This window comes from Phodopus roborovskii, unplaced genomic scaffold (genome assembly GCF_943737965.1).
Source record: "Phodopus roborovskii unplaced genomic scaffold, PHOROB, whole genome shotgun sequence".
Lineage (NCBI taxonomy): Eukaryota > Metazoa > Chordata > Mammalia > Rodentia > Cricetidae > Phodopus > Phodopus roborovskii.
The window spans coordinates 23,142,448-23,164,269 of record NW_026126433.1 but is presented as its reverse complement, the minus strand read 5'-3'; the positions used below and the strand labels follow the sequence as shown (position 1 = coordinate 23,164,269).

The following is a 21,822-nucleotide window of genomic DNA, read 5'->3' as shown; positions in this document are numbered from 1 at the left end:
TCTTTCTCTAGTCCCTCAGCCTAGCTAGTAACTTCTTGCTGTCTCTCACTTTCTTCCCACCTCATTGCGTTTCCCCTTGCCTCCACAGCATTCCTCTCCCTGCCTTCCACTCAGCTAAACGCTCCCCAAGGGAGATCAAAGAGCCATCCCGTGGCCACAACCCAGAGGAAAGAATTTTCCAGCTCCCCCTTCTGGCTGGGCTGAATGGTGGGTTGAGGGACAGGAAGCTGTGCTGGGGCGGCTCAGCTTCTGGGGGTGGGGTGGGGTGGGGAATTATGAGAGAACTGTCTGAAGCAGCATTGCACACTTCACAAAAAAGAAAAAGAAAAAAAAAAAAAAAAAGAAAGAAAGAAAGAAAGAAAGAAAGAAAGAAAGAAAGAAAGAAAAAGTGCACCAATTCCCTTTGTGCTAGCTAATGAAATGCCCCCGAATTTGGGACTGGGCCACATGTTCTTGAAAACCATTGTTTAAACCTAGAGAGTTTGGAGGTTGGGGATAGCTCTGAAGGGAACACAGGAGCTGACACTGCGAGTGTGTCCCGGTATTGGAGTGACTTGGAACTCTCAGAGGGGAAAGTCGCCCTCCGGGTGGGGGCTCCAGCAGAGGAGGGACGGCCGCTGGCCAATCAGAAGGCGAGGTCGAGACGGGCTTCGCCGCAGAGGGGCTAGCTGTGGAAAGTTGGGAGGCTCAGTCGCTGGTCTGGAGCGCGGTGGCGGAGGCGGTACCGCAGGCTCTCAGCGTCCCCCGGGGCATGGACCCCGCGCTCTGCCCGCGCTCGGCTACTCGCAGCGCCCTGCACGCGGCCGCCTAGAGCCTTTGACCTATCCAGCCGGACAAAAGGCGCGACATCCCTGCGCTGCCCAGCCCAGCCCAGCCCAACCCAGCCCAGCCCAGCCCCGGGAGGCAGCCGGCTCCAGGCTCCGGGCTGGTCCCCTTCTCATTCTCCGCTCCAAACTTTGCGTTAGTTCAGAGACTGCAAAAAGCTGATGAGCCACCGGAGAGAAAGTCCTCTACCTGCTCTTGAGGAGTAAGCACAGTGCTTAGGAGCTTAGGGCAAAGAGCAAAACAGCGATCAAACAAGGGGAAAAAAAAAATGATTGCCTGGGAAGTGGTCCACACAATATTCCTGGTGGTTCTTCTTCGTTCTTCCCTAGCTGAAGATGGGACCCACCAGTCGGAGAGCAGGGCTGAGGAGATTCCGGAGGGGGCATCGACGTTGGCTTTTGTGTTTGATGTGACTGGCTCCATGTACGATGATTTAGTTCAGGTTATTGAAGGGGCTTCCAAAATTTTGGAGACGTCTTTGAAAAGACCTAAGAGACCTCTTTACAACTTTGCTCTGGTGCCCTTCCATGATCCAGGTAAGGGAAATACTCTCTGTATTTGTTGTGATTCGTAAGTTTATTACTTCTTATGCTATGCATTTGTTTTATTGTCAGAAAATTTCAAAACGTTTTTTAAAAATATGCAACCGAATACAGATGTAACAAAGAATTGCTGGCTGGCATCTGGGTTTGCTCTCATACCGCCTTAGCACTCAGCTAGGCTTAGCTCATAGAGTAGATGGCTTGTTTAGGGAGATTAAACAGTGGTGACTTGACCTGGAAATGTGGTCTTCGGAAGATCAGACCCAGGAATCTGCAGCAGCAACAGCAGCAAACGCAGAGTTCACTGGCTTACATTTTAAAGCTAAAGACTGTTTTAATTGCAAAGGCAGACTGGGACAGGGACATGGAATTCAACAGCAGGGCACACTCTGAGGATAACCTGCTGTGTGACACACGGGCAAGTCTGTAAATAGTAACTTGGAGTGAAACTGGAGGCATGACAATGAAAGACAGAAGCCATTCATTTCCTAACTGGATCTATTCATCTTTGCACCGGGTTATATCATTGGTTAGATTCGCAGACGTGTGTAAACAGTACGCCAGTGTCTCAAGCAGTACAAATGCATGTAATTTGCTATGTCTGTGCTCTTGAAAGGTGGTTGGAGAAAAATAACTTTATGTTGTGCCCTGAAGCTGTGGGTTTCTGCTGCTGCACTGTAACATGATCCTATTTACTCTTTTGAGTTTCTTTTTAAAGCAGCACCTCTCTGTGAGACTCATAGGAGCCCCCACTGCCATTGTTGAGGGTAGCATTACAGGGGGAAGCCTTGGGGCTCGCTGTCTTGTGTCCACCTGAGTTTCATTAGCGCTAGTAGCTGCTCAGTGGAAGAAATAAAACAGTGGTTTCTTAAAAGCCCTCCCCCACTGCTGTCCCACATTCCCCCTGCTTTTGAATCTCTCTCCACTAGAGTCTGGCATAGCCTCTTTCACAATGAGAGCATGATGTTGAAGACCTAGGGTTTTTTTCCCTTCCTTGTGCATTTGCCAAACATATTAAAACCCTAATTATTGTTAGCTATTAAATGTGGTATATTTTAGCTATTTAAAAAGATGTCATTGGGATAAACTGAGAGGGAGCTGAACTTTCTGGAATTGTCTTGCTCTTTGACGACAATAAACTGTCCTGCTCTTCTGCAGGACACATGCATTTCAACATTGATTAGTTATGAGCTGCTTTATCATTGTAATCAAGAGTTAGGCAGTCATTTGCTGTGTCTACTGTCTCAGGAAGACACTTCAAATGTAATGATGTTTCAGTTTATAAGATGCCAAGATGGCACTTGTGATGCAGTCCAAGGTTTTTTGTTATTTTGGAATAGCACAAATATATTTCCTATATAGGGATGAGTCTGAAGTTGGATCAAATATAAAGTAAAAACTGATTTTGCTAATTTCTAACACAATTTGTTTGCTTCCATCCAAAAAACATTATGACATTATGTTGCTGGAAAAATATAAAATATGCTTCATCCCATGAATGGAAGCTGAACTACCATAGTTGTAGTGATGTGGAAATATATTGTAACAAATTGTATAAAGTGCACTGCCTCCCAGCTGGTTGGTACTCAGTGAGAAGGTCTGCACACTGTGTGCAGTTGATTTTCCTATAGTTTAGCAATCAGAATTCAAAGTGGGGGAACTTGGAATGCTAATTGCTGGTGACTAATAAAATTAAAGCATTTTTTGAATTAAAATTGTATGAGAAAATAATTAGTAGTTTAAACTTGTTTAATAAAATTGTGTTTATAACTCAGTGTCCGTATTGATTATAACTTCTTAATGATTAAAAGTGGAGAAGAATGGTTAATGGTTTATATTATCCAAGAGTTTTTTTTTAATTTTGCAGGTAGAGAAATAGAAATTAAATTATGCCATTAACATTTAACTTAAAATTCACTTTAACAGATTATTAAGATTGTGAAATTTTTCTGATTTCCTCTTCATGTATTTGTGTGTGTGTGTGCGCACGTACACACATGCGCGCGCATGTCCACTGAGAATTTTTTATTCTATTTCAGTTGATGATCAGGATGCAATGACAGGAAAGACCTTGAATGGGGATTGGTTATCTTACTGACATTAGGGGAATGTCAATTTACTTATTTTGAAGCTCAGTTTCACTATCAAAGTGAGAGAACTGGATTTGAACATACCTGAAGATACTTCTAATTGTGACATTTTGTGATTCTTTGTTTTGCATATAACTATTATTTTTGTAATCTCTATTCCATATTTGTACAGTTGAATGAAACAATACTGTGGAAAGAAATAAAATCTAGCACCTACTTGAGTAATGACACTAACAACTTGAGTGCTTGGTCTGTTGGTATCTACCATTCTATATAGCTAGATAAAATAATGCGTGAGTTTGGGGACACAGTCTGAGGCTTTTGAATAAAGCCTCTAGGTCTTTGGAGATGTCATGTGGGTCCACATGACAATTCAGGGAAAGATGTGTGGCTACAGGTGTTGGTAGTTTGAAAATACATGGGAAACATAGATCTTAATCCTGGGCAGAGTGGTGATAAAGCTCATTAGAATATATTCATACAGGAAAGGGCAGGAAAGATCCAGTAATACCAGCAGCACATGGGAAGGGTTGCAGCTTCCCTGGACTGCCTTAGTTCATGGAGGCAGAAACTGGCCTTTTAGTGATAATTAGCTGCATTGAAGGAGCCTTTTAGTTTCCTAAGTCATGCTTCCTGTATTAATTTTAATTAATTGATTTACTTTTGAGATATGGTCTTTTATGTAGCCCTGACTGTCCTGGATTTCATGATGTTGGCAAAGCTGGTCTTGAACTCATGGATGATCCTCCTGTATCTGAGTTTTGGTGCTGGGATTACCAGAATATCTGCATGATTTTGCAATAGCTTTGTCGATGGATATTTCCCTTACCATAATATTTGGTCCTTTATTATGTAAAATTTAATAATTTCTGTTATGTTTACAAATAGGTGATACTATCATCAGTTGGTTTTAAAACATTTTCCTTGCCCCCAAAGAAGTCCTTTACCACAAAGCAATGGTGGCACATGCCTTTAATACCAGCGTTTTGGAGGCAGAGGCAGATAGATCTCTGTGTTAGAGGCCAGCTTGGTATACAGAACAAGTTCCAGAACAGCCAGGAATATATAGAGAAACCCTGTCTCAAAACAACAACAACAACAACAAAAAATGGCCTATGCCATTTAGTTGTCAATTTCCTATCCACTGATTAAAGTATTCTACTGAGTAAGCCAGTAGATGGGAGGAATGAAAATGGACAGTGTGTTTTAATGAGTTGAACATCTCTTTCTTTTCTTGAACACTTATATTTCACTCTCTGTAATATCTCCTACTGGTCTGTGTTCCTTAAGCCCTTGCTAGTTTCAGGCAATACTTAATGCACTGAGGAACCAAGAGAAAAGAAAAGCAAAAAGAAGGCTCCCTCTATCATGGAACTTGCATTCTACTGTAGAAAGGGGGAACACAGGCGATAAAGGATATGATTAATATACATACAAGCAATTGATGCCTATGATTGCTATGGAGAAAACAAAAAGCAGGAAAAGGCCATGAGAAGCTCAGGGTGAATATGAGGGTGTTATAATTTTAAATATGGTGGCTGGGGACCATACAAAAGAAGAGATTTTATTTCAACAAATTCTTGAAGGAGAGAGCATTGGTCGTGTCTTTTATAGGCAGATGAACAATTAGTAAAAAGTCCCTGTGACAAGAGTATCTTGACATGTTTAACAACCATGAGGCATCTGAGTGTCTTTGACACAGAAAGTGATAGAGGGGGATTGACACATGAGGCTTGAAATATGATAAGACTGGTTCAGGAAAAGACTCATAGTCCCCCATGGCTTTGGTTTTTTTTTTTTTTTTTTTTTTTTTTTTTTTTTTTTTTTTTTACCATGAATGATATGGAGAACTACTTTAGAGTTTTATTTATAAATTTATGTGCATGTGTGTTTTGTCTCCATGTAAATCTGTGCATCATGCACAGGGCATTGAATTCTCTGGAAATGGCGGTGTAGATAGTTGTGTGCTGCTATGTGAGTGCTGGGACTCAACCCCATGTCCTCTGGAAGAGAAGCCAGTGTTCTTAACCACTGAGCCATCTCTTCAACTCTCAACTATAGAGTTCTAAATGGATCAGTGACACAACCTCACATACATCTGCAGCATCATTGTATAGTTAGGTAGTAATGGAAACCAGATGAAGAGTAGAAATGGGTCTATTAGAAAACTCTGAATTCCTTATGGAGTTGATAGCTATTAGTGTTTTGAAAAATAGAGTTTGTTTATATTTTGAGTATGAAACCAAGAAAATTTGATGATTCACTGGATGTGAGCTACAAGGCAAAAACAGAAGATGAAATTGTTCTGAAGACTTGGCTTGAGTAAACAGATGTGTGGCAGGGCCATATCCTGAGGTGGAGAATAATGAGAGAGAGAGAGAGATAGGTTCCAGAAATGGTGGGAAGATGAGATTTTCATGTTTGAACATTTATTAAAATTGAGATACCTTTTGACATATTAATGGAGATGGAAGAAGACAGTCATATATATGATATAAGAGTTCAAGGGGAAAGGGCAGAATGAGAAATATCAATTTCAGACCCAAAGGCATACATGAAGATGGTGTTTAGAGTTGTCAGACTATAAAAATATGAAGGGGCTGAGTGTGCTTGGGGAAGACAGAAGGTCTGAGTTTACGCTTTGAGGCTTAGGGATGCTTAACTAGAGAAATGACAGATAACCAAAGAAGTATCTGGAGAAATTGGAGGCAGAGAGGCTGAAGAAGCTCTGTCTTAAGGAAGGGATTTAGCCATGGTCAATTGAAAGGAATTTAGCCATGTGGAAGCCATTGATGACCCAAGAAGAGTAGTCTAGTGAAGTGAGTGATGAAAGCCTGTGTGGAGAGAACTAAAGAGAATGGAAAGGAGAAACTGAAAATCTTCGTAACTATATTTCTGTGTGCAGCTACTGGGATGGTTGTCTTATCCATGAGGCTAAATTTGAGTCTAGTTGACATTAATTATTCAATTATTTTTTTCAAGATGCAAATGTCATGTAGTAGAATGAACATCCACTTGGTAATGAGAAACTTATGTGCTTTTCCTTATTCTTGTTATTAAGCAAATTGTTTAATAATCTTGACAGACCCCTGTTTGGGTGTCTATAAAATTAATGCATTGTTATTAGCAGACAATGATTTTTATTATATTTTTTTTGTTATAACACATAAAAGGTAATTGTTCTTTTTAAATTTTTTTTTATTTTATATTTTTTTCTCATTTTACATACCCATCCCAGTTCCCTCTCCCTCCAATCCTCCCAAGTCCTTCTCTCCCCCTCCTTCCACCCTCCCTCCCATTCCCCATCCACTCCCCAGGGAGGATGAGGCCTTCTAGGAGGGAATCATCAAAATCTGTCAAGTCATTTGGGGTGGGGTCTAGGCCCTCCCTTGTGTCTCTAGGCTAAGGGGGTATCCTTCCATGGGGAATATATTCCCAAAGTCCTTTTGTACACCAGGGATATATCCTGGTTCCACTGTTAGAGGTCCCTTAAACAAGGTAAGTGTTCCTAAAGAGACTGGAAATAGAAAGGGTTTGATTCATTGGCAGAAATAGCAACAGCTCATGTCTCTTACATTTAAGGGTTTCATTTGAATAAAACCCATAAACCCTTAATGGCTTTGCATGGTTTGGTCAGACATGCTCAGTGTTATGAAAATACCCCAAGACTTTTGTAATATAGATTCTTAGAATATTTTTCTGGCCAACAGAAGAATTACTCCAAACCATAATGAACAGGAAGATTCTTACACAGAAAGATAATATACATTCAGATTTTGAAAAATTTGTTGCTCTTATATGAACTGAACCTAAAGGTAAACGATTTCCATTTCAATAAGTATAGGAAAACAAAAGCTGCCAGCCTCTTAACACATTGTGCAGAACAAGGATTTTCATGAAGGTTAGGAGAAACACACACACACACACACACACACACACACACACACACACACACACACACACACACCAGAGAGAGAGCTGAGGAACTAAGGAAATTGCTTTAACAGTTAAGTAAGGCTTTTCGTTTTTTCCTCCTTCAGTTCTGGTCACCAAAGACAAGCATTCTGTTTCTAATCTCCACCCTTTATCCCCAGTGTGAGGGGTTTTGGGTGAACAATGGTAATTTGTTTCTCAGTATAAAATGTTTTTATCTGAGGTAATGGATACTACTTCAGTGGATAGTGTTGAGGATAAGTAGAGATGCTTTACTCACACACAATAAAAGCTCCTTCAAGAAGATAAAGGAGTTTGGAGCCAGAAAGATGGCTCAGTAGTTAAGAGTTCCTATATCTCTCACAGAGGACCTGGGTTCAGTTCCCAGTACTCTCTGTGGTTCACAACTGCCTGCAGTTCCAACTCCAGGGGATCTGAAACCATCTCCTGGCCTCTGTGGGTACCAGCATCAATGTGCTCACACACACACAGAGGCAAGTGTCTACCTATAGACATAGTTAAAATCTAAAACAATGAAAATGATAATAGGATACAAGGATAATAGAGACTAGATTTTGATAAATAAAGTATTTGCTCAGGCCACCACAGAATGAAGTTGTTTCATGTTTGTTTTAGGTTAAACCTTTTACTTTGGAAAAATGTTTTATTTTCTTGCTATTAAAACAGAATTGGGATTTATTTATGATTTGTTTCTGATCAAAACATAACTTTTGGTGTTTTCCACCTAAGTGTTTTATTTATTCTATAGGCCCAGCAACACAACAGGTACTTGGGAAATATTCTTCAATGGATTTATGGTATGCATAAATTATGAATGTTAAAAGAACAGAAGATTTATCTGTGTACGTTCAGTCTAGTTGTGGAAGCAAGTACTTCTGTGAGCGTTTAAAGCTTGCCTTTCTCATCTGTGAGTTTATTTTTAAATCATTTTACTAAAGAGACCAAAGTTTCCAGCATATTAATTTGTCAATTAATCCTTTTGGTGAATATATATATATATATATATATGTATATATATTATATATTTTAAGCTTGACTAAGAAGGAATATTGTGATCTAGAAAACTTTTGATTCTTGGGTAGTTATTGAATGCTTGCATAAGCAATTGATTAGGCTGGGGTGTGTGTGTCTATCAAGTGGAATGTCTCAGCAACATGCCCTCAGGCTGCCTGATTACTCTTCAATTTTAACTGGATCTACTGATGGAGTGTCACAGTAAATAAACTGATTTCCAAGAAGCACTGCATGAACAAAAGATCCACACCAGGTTTTTATTTTCACAAGTCTACAGTGTTTTCAACTCTAGTTCTGTCTCTTATGGCAAGCTCCAGGATTCACCATATCTGTGGAGAATAGAAAAAAATGAAACTGGCACTGTATAAAAGTGTGACTGTGTCAACTTTCTTTACCCTAGTGACATTAGTATGATTAAATAAAGCAGTACATGTGAAAATGTTTTAGAAGTGCTTCAGCAGGCTGACAAGTTGACTCAGCAAGTTAAGGCATTAGCTGCTGAGCCTGGCTTGACTTCAATCCCCAGGTCCTACATGGTAGAATGGGACCACTAAAACTCATAAATGTTGTCTTCTGCCCTCCACACATATACCATGTTCCACCCCTATTAGTAGATAAGCAAACAGATGTAATTTTCAAACACAAACTTTAACAATAAAAATGTACTATACAATGAATGGCTCAAAGTCACATTTCTTTGCAAAGGTTGAAGAAGAAAATGAAGTTACAGGAGAAGCTGCACAGTGTTTATATAATAAGAGAGAACTGAGGGATGTCTGCTTGATTATTTGGCTACAAGTCAGCATACAGGCCAACCTCAGTTCCATTCTGATACAGTGAATGTTTGAGACACGTAAGTTCTTTGTTACATCACTACTCTGACCCTACACTATTACAACATCATGGAGAAACCTGCAAAGCACTAGGAATACTCCACTATAAGCCTTTACATTTACTTATCCACTCATTTATTCATTCACTAGTCAACAAGTTTGTTATTGTTTACTAATATCAAGGATCATATCGGATGTGTTGATGCAAAACCAGTGAGACAAACTCCAGAAGAGGCTAATGGCCTACGAGGTGGGGTGCAGGGTGAAGGACAATATAATATACCACAGTGTATTCTGCAGTGGAAAGAAACACAAAGTACTCCACTCTCATGAATTCAAGCAGGGTTGGTTACCAATGGTTTTCTGGAAGACGTATCATCTGCTCTGAAATCTGAGGAAAGTTCATGAATACAAGCAGCTTAATCAAAACGTATTAAAGGTTTTGGATTTCATGATGAAAGCTCTTGGGAGCTGGAAGGACTGCAAGGATTATCATGGCATCACTGCGTTTTCAATTTAGAATTTTATCTCTTGGCACAGTAGAGTAATGGAGTCTGTAAAGCTTTGGGATGAGAGATGAGGCCATGTTAGCAGTTCAGAGGAAATCCTGCGGGTATCTTGAGACCTGGGCATCAGGAAAAGAGGATAGATTTGAGTGTTATTAAGGAAATACAATTGACTTGATTTGGTCCTATGAATATGGGAAAAATAAATAGAATGACCTACTGAAATTAGCATTCAATAGGAGAGAAGACATGATGTAATGTTTCCTCCAAAAGACAATGTCATTCCCAGGATAGTGAGTCGTGATAGCAAGTTCTTCACAGATTAACTTCTCTGAAATGAACATCAACCAGAAGTTCATGGGTCAGCAGTGAAAACTAGTCATAGAAACATATTTGAGAAATGTCCAACCAAGTTCTAACTTTGTTATAAAATAAATTCAATGTGTTAATTTATTTTGTACTTGAATGACCAGAATTCCACTGCGGTGATGGACTGTTTTTCCTTCTAAATATATAATGATGTCATTACACATTAGCACTATACAATTAACTGTCCTTGTTCTGGCTGCATCCACTTTAAACAGCGTTGTGATAATGTGACCTCATGTTATTCTTTATGGGGAGAGAATGCTCCGGTCAGACGGACACACACATCAGGTTCACCAGACAGTCATATTCTCCATGGGTAACTCATATTTTGGCATACCAGTTGTATACATCAGTCTCCCTTGTTTAAAATACTGTGACAGTGTCATGCTCAAGTTTCTGAGATTTTAAATCTGAGAGCCAGATACTAGTCAATGATGATGAATTTATCACAGTCCATGTTTCCCTCGTGGGTCTGTTTGGGTGGCCTGTCTGTCTCCAGGTATCAATCCCAGCATTTCTAGCTGTCAGTGTTAGCTGAATGTGCCAAGTCGCTGTTCTATCCACTTGAAACTTATGCAGATGACAGTTGACGCCATTGGAATAAGTGAGATCACTCAAGGAGAGTGCAGACTGAGAAAAGAAACTGCATGGGACTGTGGAGCACGCAAACATTCAGAGGACAGAAGAAAGGAAGCTCATAGTGGATTCTGAAAAGGAACAGTAAGAACAACGGTTAGAGTTCTTAAGAAGCTGTCAACTTTATTTATAAGATCTGTAATATAATTCATTATTAATGAAGGTAAAGGCCAAATAATGTTAAAGTTGTTTTTAAAAGATGTTTCATTGGGCTCAGGGAGCCAGAAGGCTGAGTAAGAATGAATCTAGTGAGTACACAGTGTTGCTTTTGAGGCATGACACAAATGGAGAGTAGGTTCTGGGGTTTGATTCCTACCTGGGATGTCTGGCTCCTCCAATGGCTTGCTGTATTACCATCTTTGTCCCTAATTTGATGTACCTTTTAACATTTATGCGAGGGCTAATTATACTAGATGTTCAAAGTTTCTTGCACACAGTAAATTCCCAACAGATATTGGGTATTGAAAGGGTGTTTTGATTTCAGGTGGTAAGAAAGGAAGAACATTTAAGTACTGTTTAAAACTTATCCACTTAGTTGAAAAAACAAAAACAAAAACAAAAACAAAAAACAACCTGCAAATGACACCAGGAAGACTAGACATTTGGAACCGGGACTTAGAAGAATCTAGAAGAGATAGATTGCAAAGAAGGATCAGCTGTTGGCGGATAAAGACCTTTAGTTTGGTATGAAAAGACAGAAGCAGAGCATAGACAAGCAGAGTTACAGGCAAGTAGTACATGAAGGATGTGGTGTCCTGTGTTATGGATTATTTTCTGTGCCTTTGTGGGTAAAATGGTGGCTCCTTATTTTATTGTTTTCAAAAATAATTTATTTATTTTTTTAAGTTTCACTTTACATTCCAACCTCAGTTCTCCCTCCCACCACTCCTCCTGGCTCCCTGCACTCTTCCTCATGGGTAAGGGCTCCCATGAGGAGGCAACAAAGTCTGACACATTAGGTTAGGGCAGGACAGAGTTCCTTTCCCATTCATTAAGGACGAGCATGGCATCCCACCATAGGGAGTGGGTTCCAACAAGCTAGCTTATGTAGTAGGGTTAGATCCTGGTCCTACTGCCAGGGGCCCCTCAGATTGTCTGACTCTTTCTTTTACATACCACATAACTAAGGCTTATATGACCTCACGAAATATGCCTTTTTTTTTTTTTTTGAGGAGAAGCAGATTTTCACAAGTTCTTTTTTGTTGTTTTCAAGAAGGTTATGTTCAAGAAGGTGCTGCAAGATAATTTCTTAGAGAGATTGTAACAAAACAGTAATGACTTGGTGACTTGAAAATTGTAAATTTACTGTTATTGTCCTGAAGGGTGAAAGTCCAAAATTTTAAAATTTAGGTGTCAATAAGGTTTGCTTCCTTCTGAAGGCTGTGTGGAGAATCTGTGCCAGGTCTCCCTCTAACTTCTTGTGATGTCTGTCAATCTTACATAGTTCTTGGTTTGTAGATTCATTAGCCAGACCTCTGCCTTCATCTTCATGTGGTATTCTTTCTGTGTTCTGTGTCAATCCCCTGCCTTCCATTTCCTTCCTCTTGGATTAGTGGCCCACCAGTTATATGTGCAATGATCCTATTTCCAAATATGGTCAAGTTCTGAGGTGCCAACAGGTAGGATTTTAACATATGAATTTTTGGAGAACACAGTTCCACCTATAACAGATTATCCATCAATTAACATTAAAATTTTAATAACAATATTTTTTTTTCCTACTGACACTCAGTTTGTTCTATAAATTCCTTAAACAAATGTTCGCATCAGAAGTTCTCTTAGACTCTAGTCTCTGATCCCTTTTTGGATATGAGCAGAGTCCTGATTGGCAACCATGGAGATAGTAATCACGAACCCAGAATTGTTTAAACCCTTGAAATAATTTTCATTAAGAAGCCTGTGATTATTTTACTTGTAAACCATGGCATTTAATAAAACTTTTTGATCTGTTAAGCGCAACTTTTAGATATTTGATTTTGAAATGGTGAAAGTTATGTAGGGGCTAGGCATTCTTGGAATTGTGTGTAGGCCCTAGAATATTTTGAGTTTGTGTTGTGTAACCCCAGATCTCTTTCTTGGAAACTTTAAAAGACCTAAGTAGAATTGTTTTTTTAAGTGCCACATCTTTGAGAAATTTCTTTTAACACTGTTTTACAACAGGTAGGAGGAGGGTTCCTTGAGGTTTTATGGCTGGAAGGCACATTGCCACTGAAAAAGCTTCAGGGCAGCTTGTAGCTGCTCTTGCCAAGATCTGAAAGATGAGGCTGGTTAGATGAGCCTTTGGGTGCTGGGTAGCCATAAATATGAGAGAGACTACCCACTCTTTAATATGTTTGGTACCAAGTAGAAGGCCCATAAAAGACACCATGTCACCAAGCATTGGGGAGCAAAATTCTAAGCACTATATTGGGAAGTACGTTTTTGAGATTTAAAGTAGAATCTATTTTGCCTTTTGTTCAGTTTGTTATTTCTGGTTCACATCCCTTTGCCAGAGTACATAGGAAACCCTAGCTCTATTGTCTTCCTAGTCCCCAGAGGTTCCCTCCTGCTGTTCAAGGTGTATATCCCTATTGCTGCCTTGATCAGGTCCTTACATTTTTGCCTTTAGGTTTTCTCCTTAGTCACATCTGAAAGGAAAGTCTCTCAGTGTCTTCTACTGAAAGATTCCTCACAATTTTATGCCCCTAAGGAATCATCCCGGAGTATTAGCAAAGGGTATTTCTTAATGTTTTTCATACATCTTTATATTTATTAAATTTGCTCTGCTCTTGATAACTTTACTCCTTTTTATTTCTTAAATGATATAAGGAAAATTAATATTGGATTGACTTATTTTGATAAACAGATTTTAGTAAAGCTAAAATGACATAGACTTGGAGTGAATGGATCCTAATGTCGGGACAATATTGAGCAGTAATTAAAGTAATTATAAATGTTTTAGAAGTTAGCAACTTGCTCACTTCTCCAAACCTTAGTCTGCTATTCTTAAAAAGGATAACAATTATATTTCCTCATAGAATCATCTTAAGACTAGAAGAAATGCATGTAAAATTCTTTGGTGAGCAGTAAGGACTCATGAGTACGCTAGCAAGGGAACATTTGATAAGATGGAGAGTCCTGTGACCAGCCTTTATAACTATGCAGGTTGTATGTCTCCTAGGGTCTCAGTTTCATGTACAAAGCCTGGATTCATCATCAATGCTCCGATGATGAAGCTAAACAATGGACCGTGAAGCCAAGGATGGGAGAGCACACTCTCTATTTGTAGCATTTGCCAATCTCCATAGTTTTAGTACTCCCACACAGCCGGTTCAGACTAGTGCATATGGAGTTGGGAATAGATATACCTAATCATTTCCTGATTACCAATTTAAAGTTTTTCCTGAAATAGAGATGCTTATGTTTAAATGAGACTATAGTTGTGAAAAGATTTAATGCCATAAGCATTCTCTAAATGTTAGCTTAAATTTGCTTAAGAAGTGAATTCTCTGGGCAGAATTGGTGAGGGTAGAATTAGCCCCATGATGGCAAAAGCAGACTGAATGAACATTTTGGGAAATCTAAACAGCAAACACATAGAAAGACTGGCCAGCCCCCAAGACAGCACTAACATAGTGAGTCAGGAGGAAGATATTCTGCCTAAACTACCATAAGGCACCCAATAGGCACTCACAATTACCTAAACCTCCATACGTCACCCAGTAGGCATCTCACAATTAGGCACTGAGTAGTTATCTCAATTTACCTAAACCTCCATAAGGCACCCTGTAGGCATATCACAGTTATCTAAGTCTACAGGAGGCACCCCAGTAGGCACCTCACTTTTACCATTACCTCCTTTTAACCCCACATGTGTTTGTGTCTTCTCTAATGTTCCCATCTCAGTACAGACACCAGAGTTTTCTTAGTCACTTGGGCAAAGCCCTTGGAGTTACCCGGGACTTGTCTTTCTTCACACCCCACATGTAATCCCTCCACAAAATCTCTTGGCTTAACTTGCAAGATAACTTGGCTACTATTCATGCCTTTTGATGTCCTGTAGCCTGAGACACTTTAACTGGTCCCTCCAAGTATTCTCCGCAGAGCTGCCAGAAGGATCCTTTTAAAATGAAAGGCAGATTTCCAGCTCTCCATTCTGATGGTCTCTTCATTTCACTTCTATCAGATTGCTTCCTTATTGTTCCTCACTTGCCAGGCACAATTTGCTCTAGGGCCCCCTACTCTTGATGTTCCCTTCCTCCTCACGTGCCCATGTGGCATCTGTCACTATTTCCTATGGCTTATGTCACAACGAAGATTTCTTTGACCATCTGGTCCAAAGTTTCCCCCCATTTTTTAACCTGCTTGGCATTAGAGATGACAAGCATCTATTTATTTACGTTCTACCCCCTTCACTAAATGGACACTATATGGAGGCAAACATTTAGTTTTTATGACTTTTTTTCTCAGGGCACTTAATAATGTTGAATGAAAATGATTTTTTTTTTTAAATGTGTCAATTACTTTTTTTCAGTGCTGTGTCAAATGGCTGACAAAAAGTGACTTTAAGGAGGAAGGGTCTATTTGGGGGTACGATCTCACCACAACTGAGAATACTATATGACTATAAGAGCAGGCATATAAGGCTGCTTATTCGTATCATGATGGACCAGGAGGCAGAGATGAGACAGGAAGCAGAACCAAGCTATAACTCAAGACCTGTCCCTCAGAGATTCACCCCCTTCACTTAGACTCTACCTCCCAAAAGTTCCCCAAACCCCTAAAACAGTACCACTGGATAGTGACCAAATGTTCAAACTCATGAGTCAATGGTTTGTAATCAAATCATAATGACCCTAAGATTTTCTGGAGCTGAAGTTATAGGAAGTTGTTAGGTACATGACATGAGTACTGTGAACTGAACTCTGGTCTTCTGCAAGAGCAGGAGGTGCTCTTAACTACTGAGCCATCTCTGTCATTCTTTAGTAGACTTTTAAAATTAGGAATGGTGTGTTAGTAGTCACATAGCTAGCTTAAATGTCAACTTGACACACCTAAGAAGAGGGAACCTCAACAGAGGGATTGCCTTCATCAGATTGGACTGTGGGCATGTCTTAGTGGCATTTTCCTGATTGCTAATTGATGAAAGGCTATTCTTGGGCAGGCGGCCCTAGATTGTATAAGAAAGGTACCTGAGAAAGCTAGAGAGGCTGAGGCAGTAGTCAGCCTTTCTCCATGGTCTCTGCTTCAGTTTCTGCTTTAGGTTCCTGCTTGATTGAGTTCTTGCCCTGATTTCTCACAATGATGGATTGTGATATGGGCATGCAAATCAAATAAACCCTTTCTTCCCCAAGTTGGGACACTCAATAAATATTAGTAAAAATGGTTTTGTTAGTATTGTGTCTTAGTTAAGTAACAGAAAGCAACCTACATGTAGGAAATCATTTTGGTCTTTATTTGATAATTTTGAATAATACCTTAATTCTTTTTAAAATTGTATTTCATAACATATTAACACATTTTAATATATGAATACAGTCATTGCTTTTTAAAACCCAGCTTTTCTCCAGTAAATTACACACAATAAAAATCAAGTTCACAATTTTTAAGTGACATGTTTGATGAGTTTGACAGATCTGTGCAACAACAAAGTATATATCATTTTTGTCAGGTCAAAAAAACTTTCTACTGTTCCTTACACAGTTAATACTCCTTGTAATTCTCTGACCCTGTCCTTCCACCTCCCAGCTTCTTCTTGTTCTTCTTGTTCTTCTTCTTCCTCTTCTTCTTGTTCTTCTTGTTCTTGTTCTTCTTCTTGTTCTTGTTCTTCTTCTTGTTCTTGTTCTTCTTCTTCTTCTTCTTCTTCTTCTTCTTCTTCTTCTTCTTCTTCTTCTTCTTCTTCTTCTTCTTCTTCTTCTTCTTCTCCTCCATCTTCTTCTTCTACTACTACTACTTCTTTTTTCATGCATTAGCAGTTTATTTTCTTACTGGGTAGTATTTAATAGCCACAATTTCCTTATCCATTCTCCTGCTGTTGATGGCTATTTGGTTGGTTCCAGTTTGCAGTTGTTATTGATGGAATTGCCATGAGCGTTCATCCATAGTGTTACATGGACTTTTCCTCACTCCTGAGCAAAAAGAACGTTTAACTGTATAAGAAACCATCAAATTATGTTCCAAAGGAGTTGTACCATTGAATATTCCTGTCAGTAATTTTCAGGTATTTTAGTGGCTTCATATTTCACCATGACTTGATACATTTAGTCTTTCTAATTGTGACCAATCTGCAGGGCATGCAGTAAATACCTCATGCTGGTGAATAGTTAGCTGTAGAATTCTGTACTTTGTATACCTGGCTTTTTTTTTTTAAAAAAAACTTCTTTTGTTGTCTTCCCTCTGCTAATATTATTATTAGCTACTTTTTCTCTATAATTGTTGTTTGTTTCTTCATCTTCATGTTTTTGCAGCTTCTCTGTGTGTAGACATAGACTTGATTTTGTTTTTCTGCTCTGTCTTCCTAAACTCTTGTACAATTCTTGCATTTGCAGTGGGGTTCATATCAGCACAGTAAAACTGCCAACATTATACTCTGTGAATTTCAAACATATTTGATCCATGTATTTAAGTCATTTAAAGTTATTTTGTGATGACTTTGGGGGAAACTTGTTTGTGGTTTTGTTTTGTTTTGCTGTCTAGTCCTCAACAGGCAGTTTAACGTTGTCTTATTTCTCCCTTCTGTGACTCTTTGGGTAGAAGTTTCTTTTAGGGTATAATATTTGGAAATGTATGTACTACTTGACATGCTTAATTATGCAGAATAATTTACAAATAACTGTGATTGTCAACAACTCATCAATGCTCTTATAGGATGTCTCCTATTTCTAAAGTGGCAAAGTAGGTAAGACATTGTTTTATTTGCTTTAATTCTTAACCTGTTTAGAAAAAAAAACATTTTAAATGTTTGTTTCCCACTAATAAAAGTTTTAACTTTGGGAAAATTTTTGATTTGATTAACAATAAAATGTACTTTTTAATTAGTTAATTATTGAGGCTTTCTTTTCAGTTTTTGGTGGTGTCAGGGTCTTTCATCCGTGTACACACTAAGCAAGCACTCTAACACTGGGTTGCCTCTCTAGCCCCAGACAATTCTTTCTAAATATTTCCTTTCCTGAATCTTTGTGCTGCACTGCTATAAAATCCTCTAAGCTTCTTTATTTTCTGTCACATTTCTTTCCCTTTTCTTCTGCCCTGCCCTGCTTTGATGGCCTCTGTTCTAAAACTTGCTTACACTTCTTTTTAGTTCTTTTTATTTTCTCTTAAAGTTTTAGTTATATGCACATACCCATGTGTACATGTGTGTGAATTTCTGTGTGTATGCCACATGCATGCAGGTACCCATAGAAGCCAGAAGAGGGTACTGGATCCCTTGGAACTGGAGTTACAGGCAGTTGTGAGCCTGACAAATTGTGTACTGGGAATAGCACTCAGGACCTCAGAAAGAGCAGTGAGCATTATTAACTAGCATCTCTTCAGCTTCCTTTCATCTTTTCTCTAAGTTACCCATGGAGTTTCCAGTTTCAATGACCATCGTTCTTTGTTTTGGTGCTTCTTTTTCTTTTCATATCTTTCTGTTTTGTTTTTCAATGACCATCGTTCTTTGTTTTGGTGCTTCTTTTTCTTTTCATATCTTTCTGTTTTGTTTTTTATGATATGCTAATACATTTTATGGTGTTGTGGTTTTTGCTTTTTAGGAATTGATGCTGATTCTCTCAGCTGGGTCTGCTGGATGTCCCTCACTGTGGGTTGTTTCCTTGTATAGCTGCTAAGTATTTCACTATCAGTGCAATCTTATCTAGGAGTTAGTGCACCTTGGATGGTTCACTGGACCCAGGTCTCTATAATGTAGTTTACAGAGAGGATTGCATTTGCTTTTGAAGGCATCCTAAAATTAGTTTGTGGGCTAATTGTTTTGAATTATGACTCATGTACCACATAGGATTTACATTTTGCTTAGGAGATTTTGCTTTTCTTTAAAGACTTGGGCAGATGCCAAGCCTTTTTTTTTTTTTTTTTTTTTTCTGGGCTAGGAGGGGGAAATTTCTGTTTTCCCAATAAGTTTCAGTTTTAAGAGGATACTCTATAATAGCTCTCTGACCCCAAGAGGCTATGACCATAAAGATTGTACCCACGTGAACATTAAAATCTTAGTAGCCAAGTCTTGTATCAGATTTTTCTGCTGCCATGGTAACAACTGGGGTTTATTTCTGGCTTGAGTTCCCTTATTATTTCTGGCATCTGGGAGATTTCCCTTTATTCTTACCATCAAACTTGGCTATTGATTAAAAAGAAAAATTTATATTTTGTCTAGTGTTTCTGTTTGGTGGAAGGAAGATCTTTCATGTCCTGTGGTCTGTCATAATACTAAAGGTCATGCCTCATAGCTTTGCATTTCCTTGCTTCTGTATTCTTTTCCTATGTCCAAATTTCTGCTATTAAAAAAGTTCTTTGTTGTAAAATATCTTCCTGCAAAGAAATCCGTAGGTCCAGATGATTTCTCAGGAAAGTACTATCAAGGAGAAATAGCCATGGTTTTACTGAGGTATTTCTTGGCAATAGGAAAAAAGAGAATGCTTTTCATGATGTTAGCATAGCTCTGGTGTTAGCTGTGTGATAAAGGAGACTACTGGAGAGAAAAGGCCCTTCATAAATCTGTATGAGACAATATATAAAAAGGAGCCTAAGCAATAACTCAGTTGTTTTTTCTTAAAAACCAAAAGATTACTTAATACTGGAAAAGAAATAATTGTATTACACTATTAACAAATAAAAGGAGAATTAATTTAATATATATATGTATATATATATAGTATTTGGTATAATTAAACACACAAAGCATCAGCAACAACATTAGGAATGTACATAATTGCTGAAAAAATACCTCCAAAACTGCAAATGAATCATAATATTCAATCATTAATTATTTTGCAATTACAGTGAAGATCAAATATAGTTTGAGACTGATAAAGCTACTAAATTTTGCCCTTGCTAGTCTTATCCTTTCCTATACCATAAACGTTGTCTATTAGCAACAGAATTTCTATGCATTCTGTTGGTAATGTAGACACAGAACACAGAATCAAGAGAGGTGATGTAGACAAACTCCAACACTAAATGACAGAAATGTCAAAGGATTAATGAAGCATGTTTAAGGACCACTATACTACCCCACATTTCTAACTAATGTATCTAAAATAGGGGTTAATTTTACCCTGTGATTTAAAATTTACCCGTAGTCACATATACTTCTTTGAGAGACTACACACATAATACATTAAAACATTTGGGCTTTGCAGATTAAGGTTACAATTGGATATGTATTTTAATGCTTGGCAATTCAAAACAATTCATATTCATTCAACTGGATTTTGTCTTTTAGTTTTTGTGAGTGGGGTGTCTGATTTTGATTTTTGGGACAAAGTCTTGCAGTGTTCCCTTTGTTGGGCCTGGTACTGGGAGATGAAGCTCCATGAACAAACCTAGCTGTAGGGAGTTGCCAGAAGAGCTCTGAAGAATCAATGAATTTTCAAGAACTATGTCTAGAAGTGCTCCCGCATCAGGAAAACACAGGGCCAACCTTATTAATGTTTCTTTAACTTGGGAAGCACATCTATTCTTAGCATCCCAAGAATACTGGCAGCGTCTGCACAACCCTGAAGCCTAAACAAGCCACAGTTGTTTATTCAATTCTCTCTTCTAATAAAAACCCACTTCTTTTCCAAAACAAACAAGCAAGCAAACAAATAAACAAAAACCCAACATACAGTGAGTAATTTGCAAGCATATTTAAATAATGTTTTAGTTTTCATCTCTAATATTATTTGTGTTTCTCTCTTCTCATGAGAATCTTTGGTTTTTTAGTTTTAGGAAAATGTGAAATTTTTTTAATCATCTGAAATTTTTTCTTTCTGTTTTAACTTTTGTCTCAAGTTTTTATTGCTTAGCTGCTACAATTCTTAGGTTTTTTTTCTGTTTTTTTTTAATCTTATAAAACTCAATATTTTTCTTTCTCATTGTAATGGAATGTAAGGCTTTAGCTTTAATACACTTACTTTCATGAACCATTTTAGTTGTAACTTTAATGATTTTGATCTTATTTGTGTTATCATTTAATTCTAAATAGTTCATAGTTTACACCATATCTCTGTTTCAGTGATCTGCTCTTAAGAGAGTGTTTATTAACTGTGATGAGACCTTGTCACACCTGGCTGAAGAGCTTTATCAAAATGATAAATGAAAACATGCCTTGGTAAAAATATGGGACAAAAGGAACTTTTGCACAATTTGCAGGTAAAAAAAGTAGCTCAGCCCCTTATGAAAATTACATTTTACAACAATAAAAAGCTAGAATTATCATCTGATCTAGCAATCTTACTTCTAGGTTATTTGTCCTGAGTATTTGAAACAACATGTTCAAAAGAGAGTTGCACTTCCATGTTTTATTGCAGTATTTCTAATAGCTTATTTGTAATAACATTATTATTACAAATTATAAATAGTTTGTAATATATACTACATTCACATATAGATGTATTGTTATGATTATAAACAACTTATTTATAGTCAGCATTATTAACTGAAATAAGTCATGCACATAAAAAGAAATACTGCGTGTTTGCACTTATGTATGGAATCTTAAACAAGTGAATCCATAGATACAAAGAGCAGGGATTAGTTAAAAGAGGCTGGAGGAGATTGGGCTGATAGTCAAATGCTACGTTTCAGTTAGACAAAAAGTAATATTAAAAACATAATTTCAATGTTTAATGGACCAGGCCATTCTAAATTAAAAGTTCTATCTAGAAAATTGCTATTCAGTAGACATTTGTTTGAAAAATATGGCTTTTAGATTTAAACAATACCTATTTAAAAATAGTAGAGACTTCTTAAGCATGATGGTGAGTTTGGATTGTCAGCTTGACATGATCACAAGTCACTGGAGAGAGTGTCAGTGAGAGACTGTCTCAATCATATTGGTTTGTAGGAATTCTGTAGGAATTAACAGAGGTGGGGGAAC

General features: G+C 38.1%; 1 protein-coding gene across 1 annotated transcript in view; it reads left to right on the top strand.

Annotated features, from left to right (window-relative positions):
* Window positions 1–1,093: 1,093 nt before the first annotated feature.
* Hmcn1 (hemicentin 1) overlaps window positions 1,094–21,822 on the top strand; it is a 429,789-nt gene continuing 409,060 nt past the window's right edge. Inside the window, exon 1 of the mRNA XM_051185954.1 lies at window positions 1,094–1,361. Within this exon, the coding sequence (XP_051041911.1) occupies window positions 1,094–1,361 (268 nt within the window). The remainder of the gene's footprint in view (window positions 1,362–21,822) is intronic.